This window comes from Conger conger, chromosome 3 (assembly GCF_963514075.1).
Source record: "Conger conger chromosome 3, fConCon1.1, whole genome shotgun sequence".
In the NCBI taxonomy this organism is placed as follows: Eukaryota; Metazoa; Chordata; class Actinopteri; order Anguilliformes; family Congridae; genus Conger; species Conger conger.
In genome coordinates this window covers 8,442,365-8,459,834 of record NC_083762.1, presented here as the reverse complement: position 1 = coordinate 8,459,834, position 17,470 = coordinate 8,442,365, and the positions used below count along the sequence as shown (strand labels likewise).

At 44.7% G+C, this 17,470-nt stretch overlaps 1 protein-coding gene across 1 annotated transcript; it reads left to right on the top strand.

The window, feature by feature from the left end:
- The first annotated feature begins 3,190 nt into the window (after window positions 1-3,190).
- On the top strand, window positions 3,191-7,196 carry tmem255a (transmembrane protein 255A). Its single transcript, XM_061233484.1, has 6 exons — window positions 3,191-3,226; window positions 3,317-3,406; window positions 4,487-4,575; window positions 5,422-5,584; window positions 6,639-6,779; window positions 7,053-7,196. Exons 1-6 carry the CDS (start codon window positions 3,191-3,193, stop codon window positions 7,194-7,196), a joined length of 663 nt encoding a protein of 220 aa, XP_061089468.1.
- Window positions 7,197-17,470: the final 10,274 nt, after the last annotated feature.

Sequence of the window (17,470 nt, the reverse complement as noted above, 5' to 3'; positions counted from 1 at the left end):
AAAAACTTGATCAAGGCTGTAGTCAAACCAGAAGAACTGCGGCAAGTTCTCCAACATGCTTGGAACAACCTCCCTGCTGATTGTCTTAGCCAACACTGTCCTGTCCTGTCCTCAGAGAAGTGATGCCGTTTTAATGCTGGTGGGTGGTCACAAAAAATATTGATTTGATTCAGTTGCCAAATTACTAAAATGTAATGTAAAATGTATAGTACGTTTATTTAGGACCTTTCATTTAATTATTTTTGAAAGAATCTTATTTGTACAGAATGTTATACAGGTGCCTAAGACTTTTGCACAGTACTGTAGCTGTGTCATTCCTGGTGTTGCATACATGGATGGTAATGGCTGTGAAACTGCAAGGTGATTCCAGCTTGTGCATCTTCTGTACAGTTGCATTTTGGATTCGTATAGGACGCATTTACGGTATCTGTACCTAGATAACCCATGGAATTGTAATATATGCTATATATGTCACAGCGGAGTTGTATATTGTAATATCTGAAAACCCTGATGATTTGCACATTTATGTAATATGTAATATGTAAAATATTTATTTGGTTGTGAGTTGTTGCAATATTTTTATCATATATTTTGACCTCAATATATTTTCAATACAGTGCATTTCACAAAGAAAATCAGTGCTTATCAGAGCCAAGTTTTATGTTATGTGCAGTAAACATCAGACCTGAAGCAGATGGTCAGCTCTGACTTTCAATGAGGGCTCTCAGAACAAGCTGTTGATTTGGCGACGATGGAAAGTTTCCTGATTTCCTCCATTTCATATTTGCGTGATACATTTGATCATTTCTCACGACTGACATTTAATGCTTCATAATCTAATGTGTGTTTTCCACAGCTGGGGTTTGGCTCTTTTCTGGGAATCATTGGAGCACATTTGATCGAGAACAAGAGGCAGATGGTAAGAGGTTTTAGATTACCCTCTTCATCCGTATCAATTTCTCAGCTAAACTGTGGCCTCGTGCATTTCAGATTCTCAACATGACATTATGAAGCACGGTTACAGTTATATTTAAAAATACATTTCTACAAATCTATTGGCAAATGTCTGGCTTCTTTTTTTTTCAATGAGTGATTGCCGGCCCCGCCCCTCCCCCCCCCCCCCCCTCCCCCCTCCCCCCTCCCCATGCGCAGAATTGCGTTTTATTTGCGGTGTTTTTGGATGCATATCGGACATTGGAAACATGTTCTCAGGCCAGTCGTGAGAAGCACCCAGAAATAGCCCCGGTGTAAGAGGAGGAGGACAGAGTGGCAGGCAGGGGTGGGGAGTGCAGACTGGGGCCTGTCTCAGAGCAGGATCGGCCTGGATGCTTTCTCAAAATGCTTTCACTCCCCTGAACCTAGAGTTCATTGCACAGAAGTAGTGTGCAACACAACAGCCGAGAGCAGTCGCATTCAGAACTACATTTGGCCAATGAGATGTCACCACACTTCTAGGACGCCACCTACATGCACAGGGGAGCAAACACCGATCATAGCCTTGGGTGCTGTATTTTGTGTTTCAAAGGCACAGTGCCAGCTTAAAGTAGTGATATTTACTTCTTCCCTTGGAGAGCCACAGGATGTGCCGGTTTTTGCTCACTCAGCACATAACGGATCGATTAAAGCGGTTGATTACAGTTAACTCGCCTCATCTTCTTGAGTCTGAATTGTTTTCTGACTTTAAAGTGAAAAGTCTCAGTCTCAGTCTGCCATCAAGAGTAATTGATTTGACATTTAAACCTACAGGCACAGATACAGTATGTGTACATTGACATATTTTAATTAACTGGCCAAAGGAAGTTAATTATTCACTCTTCGAGGAGTGGGTGGTCCTGGCAAAGCCACTGATCTTCTGTGCTTCAGCACAGGCATTGGCAGTGTGTAGAGTCCCCTCCTTAGGCCACCACCACTTCTATAAATCTGCAGACAGGGCAGGCCAATGTGTAACTGAATCTCTCCATCCATCCATTTCCTGATCAGGATGACGGGGTGGCTGCAGCCTATCACAGTGGGTGAGAGGCAGGAATACACCCTGGGCAGGCCACCAATCAATCACAGGGCTAACCGAATCACAGGGCTAACCGAACCAAATTTAGAGAGGATGTAGCGTGGTAAATTACATTACGTTACATTAATGCCATTTGGCAGATGCTCTTATCCAGAGCGACGTACAGTTGATTAGACTAAGCAGGAGACAATCCTCCCCTGGAGCAATGCAGGGTTAAGGGCCTTGCTCAAAGGCCCTACGGCTGTGCGGATCTTATTGTGGCTGCACCGGGGATTGAACCAGCGACCTTGCGGGTCCCAGTCATGAGGGACTAGGACTGTAACCCATATCCTCAATGTGCACCTAGACATTGAGAACATGTGCCAGGAGAGCTCTTCTTAAATATTAAGCTTACACTTTGCTGTGCAATATCACGTACGTTTGTCAAATGCCGTTGTATTTGCAGAGGCCATTTCAAAAATTCAATAAGGGGTTGGGCTCATTCGACATGTTGAGCATGGCTTCTCACAACATGTTGTCAGTGGATACTTATCTGCCTTATTTCAGATAGCCTCATTGGAAATGCACAGTGTTAGACAGTAAAATTTGTATTTTAGTCAACATCAAAGCACTGGGTATAAGGTGTGCAATGCTGTCTCTCTGCAGAAAGCGATACAGCATGCTATAACTGCCTTATGCTTTTTTTTTTTTTCACAAGCTAGGGTCACTGTCAGTGCTTGCATCCGTAAGTGCTTCTGCACACATGAAGTTTAAACCAGGCATAACAGAATTATAGTGTCACGGATATGGCACATGAGAATTCAGCACACAAGGCCATCTGGGATGTTTTTCTTAATAGACATACTGCGTTTGTTTGAAAAATACACTAACCTTGGGATTTTTAATGTCGAAAAAAAACATTTATAATTGTAGCCCAATATGGTAAATGGCAAATGGTAAATGGTAGGCATTTATATAACGCCTTTATCCAAAGCGCTGTACGATTGATGCTTCTCCATTCACCCATTCATGCACACACTCACACACCGACGGCGATTGGCTGCCATGCAAGGCCCCGACCAGCTCGTCAGGAGCATTTGGGGGTTAGGTGTCTTGCTCAGGGACACTTCGACACCGCCCGGGCAGGGGATCGAACCGGCAACCCTCCGACTGCCAGATGACTGCTCTTACTGCCTGAGCCATATGGCAAAAGAAGCCGTGTTGACTAACAGGGACAGCGTCAGTCTCCGAACAGCCCTACTGGCAGGAGGCTAATGAGCTGTGCAAAGGCTGAAATCTTACCCTGTCTGTGTTCTGCTCCTCTGACAGCTGGTGGCCTCCATTGTGTTCATCAGCTTCGGCGTGGTGGCAGCGTTCTGCTGCGCCATTGTGGACGGGGTTTTTGCTGCACGACACATCGTGAGTACTAACCCACACAGCTCACCAGGGTCCACCTCTGGTCCTCTCATTCCTGTTTCCTTACTTCTAATTAAAGGTACAGTAGGTACTCTCGGACTTCTATCGGTCAAGAGAGGAATGGCAGTAACAAACACCTTGAAACCACAACACTGTTTATCCCTCCCCCTTCTCTGTAAACACACTGACTTTGAAACGCCATTGGCTGTGGCAATTAGAACCAATTTTCAACCAATGAGCTTGAATCATTGTGCAGTTTCACAATGTCTTGGTAAAGAGAGTCGGGCCGTCAACTGTATATTTTGAAACCCGAATTTAAGGACTATAAACACAGGCAGATGGTGAGTCAACATGTCAATGAGCCTTTTTCAATGATAGGAAGGGATTGGTCTGTTTTAACACAACAATCTTACCTATTGTACATTTAATGTTATCTTTTGTATACAGTACCATGTCTATTTCACTATGAAGGTTTTCGGTCTAAATTGGTATGTATTCTCTGACCTTTTACCTTTGTGCTTCATCCTGCAGGACCTCAGACCTGTGTATGCAGGTCGTTGTGAATACTACACGAGTGTGTCAGCATTTGACCGGGACGTGAGTCCAGCTTGCTAGTCTTAAATCTCTCTATGACATAATGCGTATAAGTTTGTTTATTTTTACTGCACTTTCACCCAGTTTCCGTGGCCAAACAACATTCACAAAAACAAAACAACTGGCACTTGGGCCCATTCCCCTTCTGAATTGTACTATAGTGAATTATTACATTACATTACATTACATTACGTGGCATTTAGCAGACGCTCTTATCCAGAGCGACGTACAACAAAGTGCAAATCAATCACAAGAACAAGTGCAAAAGTAGACTTGAGAGGACAGTACAGTTCTGAGTCCTAGTGTAAACATACAGAAATTCAGAACCCTTGAAGAGTACAATCAGAATTATCCATGTCTTATATAAAGAATATGTCTGTTATAGATCAATCATAAGCTGAATCACAGTTACTGTATGTAGAACAGTATATTTTTGGAGTTTATATATCCGCATAATATATGTTGTCTATTTGTCTGTCTGTCTCCCAGGTTCACTGTCAAACAGCCCCTCGTGTGTCCTGTAGTTTGCGTGTTAAGAGCAACACCTGTTACTGCTGTGAACTCTACAACTGCGGCAAGTACGTGTTCTACTGCTGACTTTCACAGGGGCAGCCCGTCAAAAGGGACATCCACCTGCTTGTGTTCTGTCCTGTACTGTTAGTGTTTAGAGTTCAATCTCAACTCTCCTGCTCCACCCCATCTTAGTCCTAATCTGTTGAGTTTTTCTGTTTGTTTGGGTTTTTTCCACAAGAGTTCCTTTTTTGTTTACCTATGTTTCAGACAGCATCCTCTTTTGGATCGTCAAAATAAAGACGTTTTGAAAAAAATTAGGAAACCATCCTTGATTTGGAAGTAGGTCCTTCTTTTGTCCTGCCCTGCCCCTCTCCGCCAAATAATAACAGTCTGTGCTGTGGTGTTGTGGTTGCATTAACAGTCCTTGCTGTTTTTTCCATGGTTGTGAAGAGCTAACTTCCGGTGTGGAACACAGACAAGGGAATGAGTGTTTTAGATGCCCCTTTAATGCATGTCCTGGTTCCTCTTCATGGGATCACATTAGACCCGGCCCCATCTGGGGATTCTATTTGGGCTTCTGTTGCATCATGATTTGAACCATCTCAAGTTTTACAAGGCTCACACCAATCACGGGTTGTGGGTTGTGTGCTTGTAATGATCAGGTTATAACAAACAAAATAAAGCATTTTGAACATTTGTGGGAATGCTTCTTCGTGCGACAATGACGCAGTGTCTTGCAAGAGCATGCAGGTGGGCGAGGTGAAGCCACCGGGTTGGATTTGAAGGCTGGGAGTTCCTCTCCGCCTCGATCTCTCTTGCTCTCCTCTATCTCTCTCTCTCTCTCTTCATCCACCCCTTGCTGTGTGTTGTTTATTCCTGTCCCTCTGCGTTGTCCCTCCTCTCTCACACAGCCGCGTGGAGCTGATGGGCGGCTACCACGAGTACACAGAGGTACGAAGCTGCCAGGACGTGGTGCACCTCTACCACCTGCTGTGGTCGGCCACCATCCTCAACATCGTGGCCCTGTTTCTGGGCATCATCACTGCTGCGGTGCTGGGCGGCTTCAAGGACATGGTAGGATAAGACTAATCTGTATCTCTAGACGTTTGTAAGCTTGGCATCCGTCCAATAAACATCCTACAATGTCATTAGTACCAGCAAGTCAAACAAGCGTCTTCCAGCAAGTACTGATGTAGAGCTAGTGTTTTTTTTTGTTTGTTTGTTTTTTTAATCATCGTTCATCAGAAGAAATAACTGACCATTGTTTTTTTGTTTTTTTTTAAGCAAGACACACCTGATCAAGCTTATATTACCCTAATTAAGGATATGGTAATGCTTGAATGTCCAGCTTGACAAGGGCTTAAAGTGTGAATGAAATCCTGCTCGAGGGCTGTGTTCCTCCTCACTCCTCAGAATTAAATGCTGTGCAACTGAGATCCGAGATTATTGATTTCCAGTAGGTGAACAAACGTGGAGGGCTAATGCATACATGCGCTTCCTTGTTTGTTTATGTGAATGTTTGCCTACATCAGTATGGCCCTCCTGAAAGCCACAGCCGCAGCTCACGAAACGTCTGCATTGTTCCTCATTGATTTAGTTGCCATTTTCCTACCCCACCTATTTTGGCAATTCAGGGAAATTTCACGAAAGGCACAAAGTTGCATCTATGGAGCGGTTCCATAGCGTAGTGGATATCGCGTCTGCTTTATACACGGGGGCCAGTCGCTTGTAGGTGTAGAGCTCTACAATGGTAACGCCGGATAGAATCCACCCTTGGGCAAACCATGGGGTTAATAATTGATGCAATTTCTATCTAGAAATGTCCCACGTGTCCCATCATGTTTTTCCCTGGTTATGGGTATGCACTTTGTTGTACGTCGCTCTGGATAAGAGCGCCTATAGCCAAACGCCTATAATGTAATGTAACATAATGCTCTCGTTGTATTTGCAACTTCACAGAAAGGACAGAATGCCTCAATATGCAATGTTAAGTCATTGATTGAAGTAAGATGGCATTTTTTTAAAATAATGTGTGATTATGTGCAGGCACATCTGTGTAGGATTACATAAGTGGGCTTTGCTGGGCTAGCCAGTGTCACTCAAACACAGCTGTGCATATTTTGGGCAGACTCCCACCTCCGCCCCCGACAGCTGTGATCCAGACCCTCTGCCTGTCTCTCTTCCTCCTGAGGCCCCAGCTCCTACCACCTCCTACAACTATTACAACAGCACCCCCTGCCTGCCTCCCTACACTGCCTATGACCTCCAGGTAATAATCGCGCACACAAATATCGTCAGCATTGCGCAATGTGCTATGGCAAATATACCACTCCAATCTAGTGTGTAATGCTGGCTGGCGTAGTATGATAACATTTTCACAGTTCCCCTAGTTGGGGCTAATATGTGTCACCGGCATGACCCAATGCTCTGTGACTGCCATGGAGTTCACTGAGGATAAATGTGTCTTCAGGGCGAAATAATGAATATCAGCATTTTATCTGATTGCAGGGCCTTTCCCCCCCCCCTTTGTTTGTCCCTGTAGGCCCCCAGCATGTTCCCAGACTCGTCTGGCTTGTCTGATGACTCCCAGTCTGGAGCGAGCTCCTTGTGGCCTACCCAGATCCCTCCCAGCTACTCCCCGCCTTACTATCCCCCCGATGACAAGCCCCCCCCATACAGCCCCTAATCCAACCTGCTGTTGGGAACAGAGGCATCTTCTCCCCACTGACCATTTGTACAAACCCACCCGCCCCCCCCTCTCCCTCCTCCTTTGATCGACTGACCTGGCCTCGGGAGTAGGCCCTCCCCGTCTGGCTAGTCCTGAACTATGAACCCCACACCACCTCCACCACCTCACTGTCGACGTCATACTGAAGACATTTGTGGACCTCTAGTAACTTTCACTGTACGTAAGCCGTGTGGGACTCCTCCACACTGCGACTCTGCTGGACCAGCGTAGGCTGAGCTTCTCGGTGTATTTCGGGGGGGTTTGAAGGGGCGGGGGGGGGGGGGGGGGGGGCGGGCGAGGAAGAGGCTGTGACCATATGCAGCTGCAGAGGAGATTTGTCACGAGAAAAGGAGGAAGATCGCTTTTTGAGGTGCCGTTTCCAACGGCGTGCTGGCGATGGACACAGTTTTCCTGCGGCGTGGGGGAAGCGGGGGCTTTTCTCCATTTCGCAGCCTCCAAAGCCATGCTGAATGCAGCCTCTCAGTGACACCCAAGACTGTTTACAGATCTGCCTTAACATCCGTCAGCTTCCACGACAGCGTAACCTGGGCTGAACTGGACCGGACCGGACCGGACCGGACCCAGGATTCGGCTGGAGAACCTCGGATGTCTCCCTGCAATGCGACTCTGTCCCTTCCTTTCTGCCTAGACTTCATATCTGAAGGCTTTCTGTGCAAAGGGACAGTTTCCTGCCTACTGTTTGTACCGTCTTTTCATAAACACCGGTGGAAACATGAGTCTTGTTCCTTGTTGTAACAAATGCCTTCTGATTTCGCCCACTGTAGTTTCTCGCTTAAATAATTATAGATCGCTTTTGGTTTTTGATATTATTTCAGTTTTGATGTGTGTTTTCAATTGATCCAGACAGTTTCTTTTGTCTGCAATGAAGGATATTTTAAGATACTTACTAAAGTTGCTATTGACCTGCTGGCTTTTACAATGGCAAGGATCAGGGCATTCATGGGATCATGGTCCAAAGCTAGGAAATACTCTTGGAGTAACTCCTGCGCAGCTTAGACAGTGACGTTTCCAGAGACTGAACATAGCAGTGGTAAACAAATTTTTAGCATTTGTCCGCAATTATGACCTGTTCATTTGCCCCCTACAGGGGATGGGAGTCTCGGGTCTATGGAAGTCTATCGTCCATCGAAGAACCGTGTATTCTTCTACGCTGAAACTTACACTGCAAAAACAAGAGAATAGTGTTGAAAATATTTTCACTGCAACATGTTTTTGTCATCCAAGACGTTATTATGTAAATTAAATGTAATACTTTTTTCTGCCGGGTCTCAGGAAGATAAACCTAATGTAGTCATGTGCCGGTGCTTCTCAGTACTTCTCAAGTGATACCAAACTCTTCACTCCCAATATACACACATCAAGGAAAGATAATTGAAACGGTTTGCCTTGTAGACAAGTCCTAAAATGGGGTTATCACTAATATTTCAGTGTGTGTGGGTAGCATCCTGCTAAAAATAGAAACAGATGCCAAGATATTTAGAAAACATAATATTTTGAAGAATAATTTGGTGATATACACACAAATTCTGGAGGCATAATGTCACAGTAAGCACCTGTGAAATAGTTTCTGTTATTTACGGGCCCTGAAGACCTTGAAGACCTATTGCAAAGCTGCCACATTGGCAGAAACCAGAATTGCACATAACTGTCTGGGTCCATCGAAATCATGGATTAAAACAAATAATATTCAGAGCTGAAAAAAGTGAACCATCCCTTTAATACTAGTAGTTGCATACTTGCCTTCTCTATTCACCTCCAAAGCAGGTAGTTTTATGGTGCATAGCACACAGACTTTACAACTCAAATGACTCTGTGTCCTTCCTCACTGTACGCCCAATTTATCGTACATTAATTTGACAATGATTATCAAAATACAGATTGTAGTTAGTGTTAATGTGTTCATGCCATTACACACTCTTCAAAAAACTACATTTCAATTATAATAAAAATGTGAAATTCGTCATTGAGGCATATTTATAACTTTCAAATACTTTTTGCACTTAAGGTATCACAGATGTGTTTTATTGTAATTTCTTCTGAAAGCTGATATTCTCCTGTGAATTATAAACTTTTGTTATAATTGTTAGTTGTTGGGTAGCAACAATATTGAAGCATGAATTCATCTCTGTAGAAGACAGTTTTGTGCTGATCAGTGTTAGTTACCCATGTTATACTGCCATATCAAACCACTTGAATCAGATGGAATGTAAAGTCTTCCTGAATTATATTGTGGACAGGATTTTCTGAAGTCATATTATCTCATGTACAATAATGTACTTTCTTAAAGAAATTATTAAGTAAGGTTTTAAAAGTATAGAGGGAAAGTGCAATGTGGAGTCACTTCCATAATGTGTTAACACAACCCCCAGATCTGTATAAACATGTAATCACATTAAAACATTTGTACCATTTATATCACAAATGTCTACAGAAAATAAGCTGACAGGATAATTAGCTGTTGCTTTTTTCTTTTTTTGAAATGTTGTAGTTTATTTATTTTGATATAAATAAGTTCAGATTTCTGTGATTCTTTTTCATATCAGTCTGGTGATTCAGGAAGAGGTTTTCATGTATTTTAATTTCCAAATAGCAACTTAGTCACATTGCCATTGGTGATAGGGACTGTAAACCTCTGTCTGAAGAGTAGGATCTGGAAATATGTGTAATTTCTCCAGTGTATAGTGACAAAATGAAAAAGGTTGATTAAAAGTCAAATATGGTCACCATTGATTTACTAGCTCTTGACACAGAGCCCTCCTGATCAGCATGACTTTTAGCCAAATTAATAAAAAAGTGGCTGTTGCAATTATCCTTTTTTCAACTAGGAAGAGAATTTGGTGATTTCACTGAATTGTGGCAGCCATCTTGTTTGCCATTTCATTACGAGGTCTTTCTAAGGCTCAACCATGACTGACCAAGCAGTTAGCGAAGAACATCTCAAACATATTATATGATCAAAAACAACAATGGGGTAGCATTACTTGGTTTTGCATTTTTTATCTCACTGTGGTGGTGCAAAATAGCAGCACTGTAATGCCAAACTGAGCGGGTGATTCCAATTTTGGTCCCATGTGGCACTGATGTATATCATATACTTTTCTCGGTCCCTTCCTCGCCATCTACTCCACTCAGCTCCTTGGACAAGCAATGGTCCTGTCCCGCCTGGACAACTGCAATTCTCTGCTGGCTGGCCTTCCAGCATCCGCGGACCCTTACAACTGATGCAGAACACCGCGGCCCGTCTGGTATTCAATGTCCCCAGACGTTCACATCACCTCAGGTGACCTCCACCGGCTCGCCTCAAGTTTATAACTTTGGCACTCGCATACCTGGCATTTTAACGGATCAGCCCCTGCATATATTCAATCGCTTATCCGAACGTATACACCAGCAAAACCTCTCCGTTCCACCACTTCGAGACGCCTGGCACCTGCACTTCTCGGTCAGGACTGCTGTTCTGGCCGCACGGTGGTGGAATGACCTTCCTGTGCATGTCAGAACAGCAGTCTCTGACCACCTTCAAGCACAGACTGAAGACTCATCCCTTCAGATTGCACCTTTCGTTGTTCTACCTCACCTTGTTGTTTTACCATACCTCACCACCATGATTAGCCTTGTGCATGCCATAGATTATAATGGCACTTAAATATAGATGTTGTATTGTTGTACTCGGGGTATTCTAGCTGCCAACCATGGTATGCAAGTTGATATACTCTTCAAGGGTTCCAATTGTATCTATATGGCCACTCTAGGACTCAGAACCGTACTGTCCTCTAGGGTCCTCATCACACTTGTCCTTGTGTTCGATCTGCACATACTGTTGTACGTCGCTCTGGATAAGAGCGTCTGCTAAACGCCTGTAATGTAATGTAACATACTTACCGGAGCTTTTAGTCCCTTGTTTTCAGTGCACTTTCTAGGTTTTTAAGCATAATGTGATCAAACAATAATAATCCTTACTGTGTTTACTTCTGCATTGCCCCAAAAACAATGCTATACAAGTGACTATCTTTGTTTAGTTTTTTTTTTTTTTTTTTTGTACCTCCTAATGATCAAGTACTTCGTTCCGTGAACCAGAATCAAGCACAATTATGGCAATACAGTAGCTTATAAATATTATAGCTTTGCAACATATTCAGTAAAATAACTCAAATATAATGGTTGATTACTGTAGCATACAGTGCATCCGGAAAGTATTCACAGCACTTCACTTTCCCACATTTTGTTATGTTACAGCCTTATTCCAAAACGGAATAAATTCTTTTTTTTCCTCAGTCTCAATTCTACACAAAACACCCCATAATGACAACATGAAAGAAGTTTTTTTTTTTGAAATTTTTGCAAATTTATTAAAAATAAAAAACTAGGAAATCACATGTACATAAGGATTCACAGCCTTTGCCATGAAGGTCAAAATTGAGCTAAGGTGCATCCTGTCTCCACTGATCAACCTTGAGATGTTTCTACAGCTTAATTGGAGTCCACCTGTGGTAAATTCAGTTAAATGGACATGATTTGGAAAGGCACACACCTGTCTATATAAGGTCCCACAGTTGACAGTGCATGTCGGAGCACAAACCAAGCATGAAGTCAAAAGGAATTGTCTGTAGACCTCCGAGACAGGATTGTCTCGAGGCACAAATCTGGGGAAGGGTACAGAAACATTTCTGCTGCTTTGAAGGTCCCAATGAGCACAGTGACCTCCATCATCCGTAAATGGAAGAAGTTCTGAACCACCAGGACTCTTCCTAGAGCTGGCCGCCCGTCTAAACTGAGCAATCGGGGGAGAAGGGCCTTAGTGAGAGAGGTGACCAAGAACCCGATGGTCACTGTCAGAGCTCCAGCATTCCTCTGTGGAGAGAGGGGAACCTTCCAGAAGGACAACCATCTCTGCAGCAATCCACCAATCAGGCCTGTATGGTAGAGTGGCCAGACGGAAGCCACTCCTTAGTAAAAGGCACATGGCATGACCTGAAGGACTCTCAAACCATGAGAAACAAAATTCTCTGGTCTGATGAGACAAAGATTGAACTCTTCGGCGTGAATGCCAGGCGTCATGTTTGGAGGAAACCAGGCACCGCTCATCACCTGGCCAATACCATCCCTACAGTGAAGCATGGTGGTGGCAGCATCATGCTGTGGGGATGTTTTTCAGCGGCAGGAACTGGGAGACTAGTCAGGATTGAGGGAAAGATGAATGTACAGAGACATCCTGGATGAAAACCTGCTCCAGAGCGCTCTTGACCTCAGACTGGGGTGACAGTTCATCTTTCAGCAGGACAACGACCCTAAGCACACAGCCAAGATATCAAAGGAGTGGCTTCAGGACAACTCTGTGAAAGTCCTTGAATGGCCCAGCCAGAGCCCAGACTTGAATCCGATTGAACATCTCTGGAGAGATCTGAAAATGGCTGTGCACCGACACTCCCCATCCAACCTGATGGAGCTTGAGAGGTGCTGCAAAGAGGAATGGGCGAAACTGCCCAAAGATAGGTGTGCCAAGCGTGTGGCATCATATTCAAAAAACTTGAGGCTGTAATTGCTGCCAAAGGTGCATCAAAAAAGTATTGAGCAAAGGCTGTGAATACTTATGTACATGTGATTTCTTAGTTTTTTTTTTTTTTAATAAATTAGCACAAATTTCAAAAAGACTTTTCATGTTGTCATTATGGGGTGTTGTGTGTAGAATTTTGAGGGGAAAAAATTAATTTATTCCATTTTGGAATAAGGCTGTAACATGTGAAGCGCTGTGAATACTTTCCGGATGCACTGTATGCTAGATACATTTCAGGTACCTAAATATGCATTCCTCTCTGACCACATCTCTAGTGATTATCCTTACCAGGGCACCATTGGTGGAAAAAGTGTTTCAGCTTTCTTTGCCTGAAGCATATGAATGAAAAATAACTAAATGTCGGTTATGTATTTTAATGTTCTATATTATGCAAAGCATCAGGAGGGTGAATATGCACCATACCTTGGCCAATGCCTGATGCAAATTATTAATTCTATCAAACAGATTTCAGTTTCAAAGACAGAAGAATTCTCATCGAGATCAACGCCATAAACTTTTATTTCCATTTTGTATAGCACTAAGACCTAATAAATAAGTTTTAAAACAAGGTAAACAAATGTTAAAATGAAAAAAAGGTCTTTAGTACAATTATTTACACAACACGCAGTTGTTAATGTCTTCAAAAACCATAAAAGCAAAAACTGCTTTTATTCTCCAACATATTGAGACAGAAAATTACTACCTGCATAATATATATTTTGAAAAAACAGTCAAATATGCTTTCTACTGAAAAAATGCAAAGCAGCTACACAGACAAGACGAAATTAGAAAAAACAAAAAGGACATTAAAATCACAATTCCTGCACTAGGTGCTGCCTCAGAACAGCACTGACATTCTGAATACAGACATAAAAAGTTATTTGAATGACAGGATTCCCGTTTTGCACTATGAGGCAAAAGGTCTAACACTCCGCACCACCTAAGTACAGTACAGTAAGTACAGTAAGTGTATTTTAGCATCTTGAAACAGTACAAACGAGTCATTAAAAAGAGAGGATGATATATGGCCAGCATATAAAAAATAAAAAAAAACAATGTTCCAAACATCAAACAGATGTCCACCCATGGTTTAGTTGTTTCAAGAAAGGCAGTTTTTCTTTTGATGGATTACCCATTTAATATGCAGTATCCCCCGACTATGCTTTTTGCTGAGTACAGAGGACTACTGCTGCTAAATATAAAATTAACCATTTAGGCCTACTTTTCAATGGATGAAGCTGAAATTGTCATCAAAAACGACAAATTCAGCAATTGCAATTCCTCCTTTCTTCACCGTTCGCCATTCACTTTAAGTGTGGCGAAAACGTCATAATGATTATATTAAAACACTAGATCTAACCATCATACTATTCACGTTAGCTTATAAAGCACCTCTGACAAAGAAACTGGTGTTTGGACCTTTTAAAAAAAAAAAAAAAACCCTTGGACCTTTGCATTACCTGTTCTGTAACACTGAAAATAATAGTTATTCCATGGACAGCATGACTGGATATCACTAGTGACACTGTTGATATCAGGGCATTAGTTAGTAGCACCTTCTTGCGTATGGAACTTTTCTCTTCTTTCTCTGCACAAAACTATGAACATGTGCTATTCAGCAATATCTGTCAATCATCATACAATCAGTACAAAGTCAGTACCAACAATTGTACTAAATAGGCTTGATTTTACAATGTCATTCAGAAATCTATATAGTGCTCATACACTACATAGCTACTGCAGTTATATATACACCAAATCTCATGTACAGCTTGAGGTTGTGTTCTGCAAAATGACACAATAATTAATAACAGGTCCTCGGCATCTTAGCAATGCAAAGTCATGACCACTAACAGAAAAATAAAAGCAAGTATACAGTCTATTCATGGCCAATATCAGGTGAAATATGATTTCTCATGTCTTTGGTGGAGGTTTGCTTTCTGTAATCAGGTCATCCTTTCTACAGATACCCTACCACATCTCATCACTCTAAATTGTGTAACGAACAGAATAAATGGGATTCAAAGTACTTTAATGTCCACCTTCAGTAATTTAACTGTAACACAGTGTTGTGGGTGCTCCAAGGGGGTTTTGCTAAGTGCTGATAATTGGTTTGTACATATTTTTCAATATGCTCTGTGTCCAGAAATATGATGATATGATATTACGGGACAGCAAGCAACTTTCAAACATACAGAGACAATACATCACCAAATGACAAAATTTGACGAAAAATTTTAAAAGGCCAACCAATTCCAAAGACCACTAAGTTTGTGCTGATGTACATGGGAACTTCCTACATACATACGACTAGTTTAAAACAACAGCTACACTGTAAGGTATAGAACTCCATCCTGGACCCTTGAACACCACACAAAAGGGGAAACCCTGCTTAGAAGGCACAATTCCCAGCAGTAAGCCCTCCCAATTCAATAGGTCTCTCGTACGCCAAACTCGAACTTTGATGAGCCCTTAGCAGAATTCACATTGGTCTCTGGGTGCTGGGCAAGTGCCTCTGGCTGGCCATGTGCCCCAGACAGGCCACGTGGAACAGGCGAGCCGTGGCCTCCAAGGGGGCCGTGAGCACCAGGCGAGCCGTGTGTAATTGGTGGACCATGAGCAACAGGTGAGCCATGAGCACCAGCAGGCCCATGAGCAACAGGCGAGCCATGAGCACCAGGGGGACCGTGAGCAACAGGCGAGCCATGAGCACCTGCAGGCCCATGAGCAACAGGCGAGCCATGAGCACCAGCAGGCCCATGAGCAACAGGCGAGCCATGAGCACCTGCAGGCCCGTGAGCAACAGGTGAGCCATGAGCACCTGCAGGCCCGTGAGCAACAGGTGAGCCATGAGCACCTGCAGGCCCATGAGCAACAGGCGAGCCATGTGCACCAGGGGGACCGTGAGCACCTGCAGGCCCATGAGCAACAGGCGAGCCATGAGCACCAGCAGGCCCGTGAGCAACAGGTGAGCCATGAGCACCTGGAGGGCCGTGAGCAACAGGCGAGCCATGAGCACCTGCAGGCCCATGAGCAACAGGCGAGCCATGTGCACCAGGGGGACCGTGAGCAACAGGCGAACCGTGTGCCGCTGTTGGTGGGCCATGGGCAACAGGTGAGCCGTGTACAACCGGCGGGCCATGGGTAACGGGTGAGCCACGTGCCCCGGGTGGGCCATGCATGACTGGTGGGCCGTGTGTAAGAGGCGAGCCGTGTGCTCCAGGGGGGCCGTGTGCAACAGGCGAACCATGTGCTCCAGGGGGACCATGGACAACAGGAGAACCATGTACAATGGGTGAGCCATGTGCTCCGGGTGGGCCATGTGCTCCGGGTGGGCCATGCATGATTGGCGGACCGTGGGCAACAGGGGAGCCGTGTACTCCCGGGGGACAGTGTGCGATAGGCGACCCATGCACTCCAGGGGGGCCGTGTGCAACAGGGGAGCCCTGTGGACCCGTTTGGGCACGTGCCGCTGGCGGACCGTGCGGAACGGACTGGCCATGTCCGACGGGCTGGGCGCGCGCTCCCGCAGAGCCATGCGCAACGGGCTGGGCACATGGTCCCTGAGGGCCGTGAGCGACCTGCTGGCCGCGCACTCCCGGCTCCACGAACAGATCATCCCAGTTGACCGGCTTGCCCTGGCTGGACGGGTGAGGCCCCTGGCCCGCTACGGGCCCCTTTGAAGGATCCACATGGAAGACCGTCCCGTCCTCCTTGATAATCGGGATTCCCCCAGAGCCGTCCGTGACGAAGGAGTAGGGCTTGAACTGCAGGGTCTTGCAGGGCAGGAGGCGGTAAAGGTTGTTGTTGGTGTCATCTTTCTCCTTTCTGCCGGAGGGGTCCTGGTTGTGAACCTGCTTGCAGTGGGAGGAGAGCAGCTGGTAGTTGATAAAAAACTCATTGCAAAGCAAGCACTGGTAACGGCGCTCACCGGTGTGGTACACCTCATGCTTGGTCCTGTACTCTGCGAGGGCGAAGACTTTGTCGCAGAAATGGCAAGGATATTTCTTTTCCCAGGAATGGGTGTTGAAATGACGCCTGAGGCTAGTCAAGCAGACGTAGGGACGCTTACAGATCATGCACACGTAAAAGGTCTTCCCATCCATGATCAGCTCGTAGTGATCGTCTTGCTCAACCTTGGCCTTCTTCTTGCTCGAGGCCCCTCGAGGGGAGTGTGGAGATGCATCCGGACTGGAAGAAGGGGGCACTTGGGACTTCCTCGCCCTGCTGGCTTTTGAATCACCTTCCCCCGGGTCCTCTTTCACAGGAACAATATCGTACGTGTTCTCCCCAATGTTGGCATAGACCTTGCAGCCAGTAGACAAGGAATCAATTTCCGATGCCTTATCTAACGTTATTGTCTTTTTTAACGCAGTGACAGATTGAGGGCTGTTCAGTCTTGCCCCGTTTTTGGCGCAGCCCAGTGACCCAACATCTGATAGCTTGTTTTTAAAATCCAACACTTGGGTCGTTGCCTTATCCAAACATGTAATTTCCTTCTTCTGAACCCCCAACATCTGTTGGTTTTCTTTTGGCAGGGAGCTGGTGGGGGATTTGGTGGGGGAGCGGTTAATCTGTGCTGGGGTAGCTGGTGCATTGCACAAGGAAGAATACGCAGGGGACTGGTGTGTGCTGGTGTTAGCAACGGGAGACTCCA

Coding starts and splice junctions, on each gene's coding strand:
- tmem255a (XM_061233484.1), top strand. CDS start 3,191: ATGGCAAAAGAAGCCGTGTTGACTAACAGGGACAGC. Junction 3,407..4,486: donor TTTTTGCTGCACGACACATC/GTGAGTACTAAC, acceptor TCTGTCTCCCAG/GTTCACTGTCAAACAGCCCC. Junction 6,780..7,052: donor ACACTGCCTATGACCTCCAG/GTAATAATCGCG, acceptor TTGTCCCTGTAG/GCCCCCAGCATGTTCCCAGA.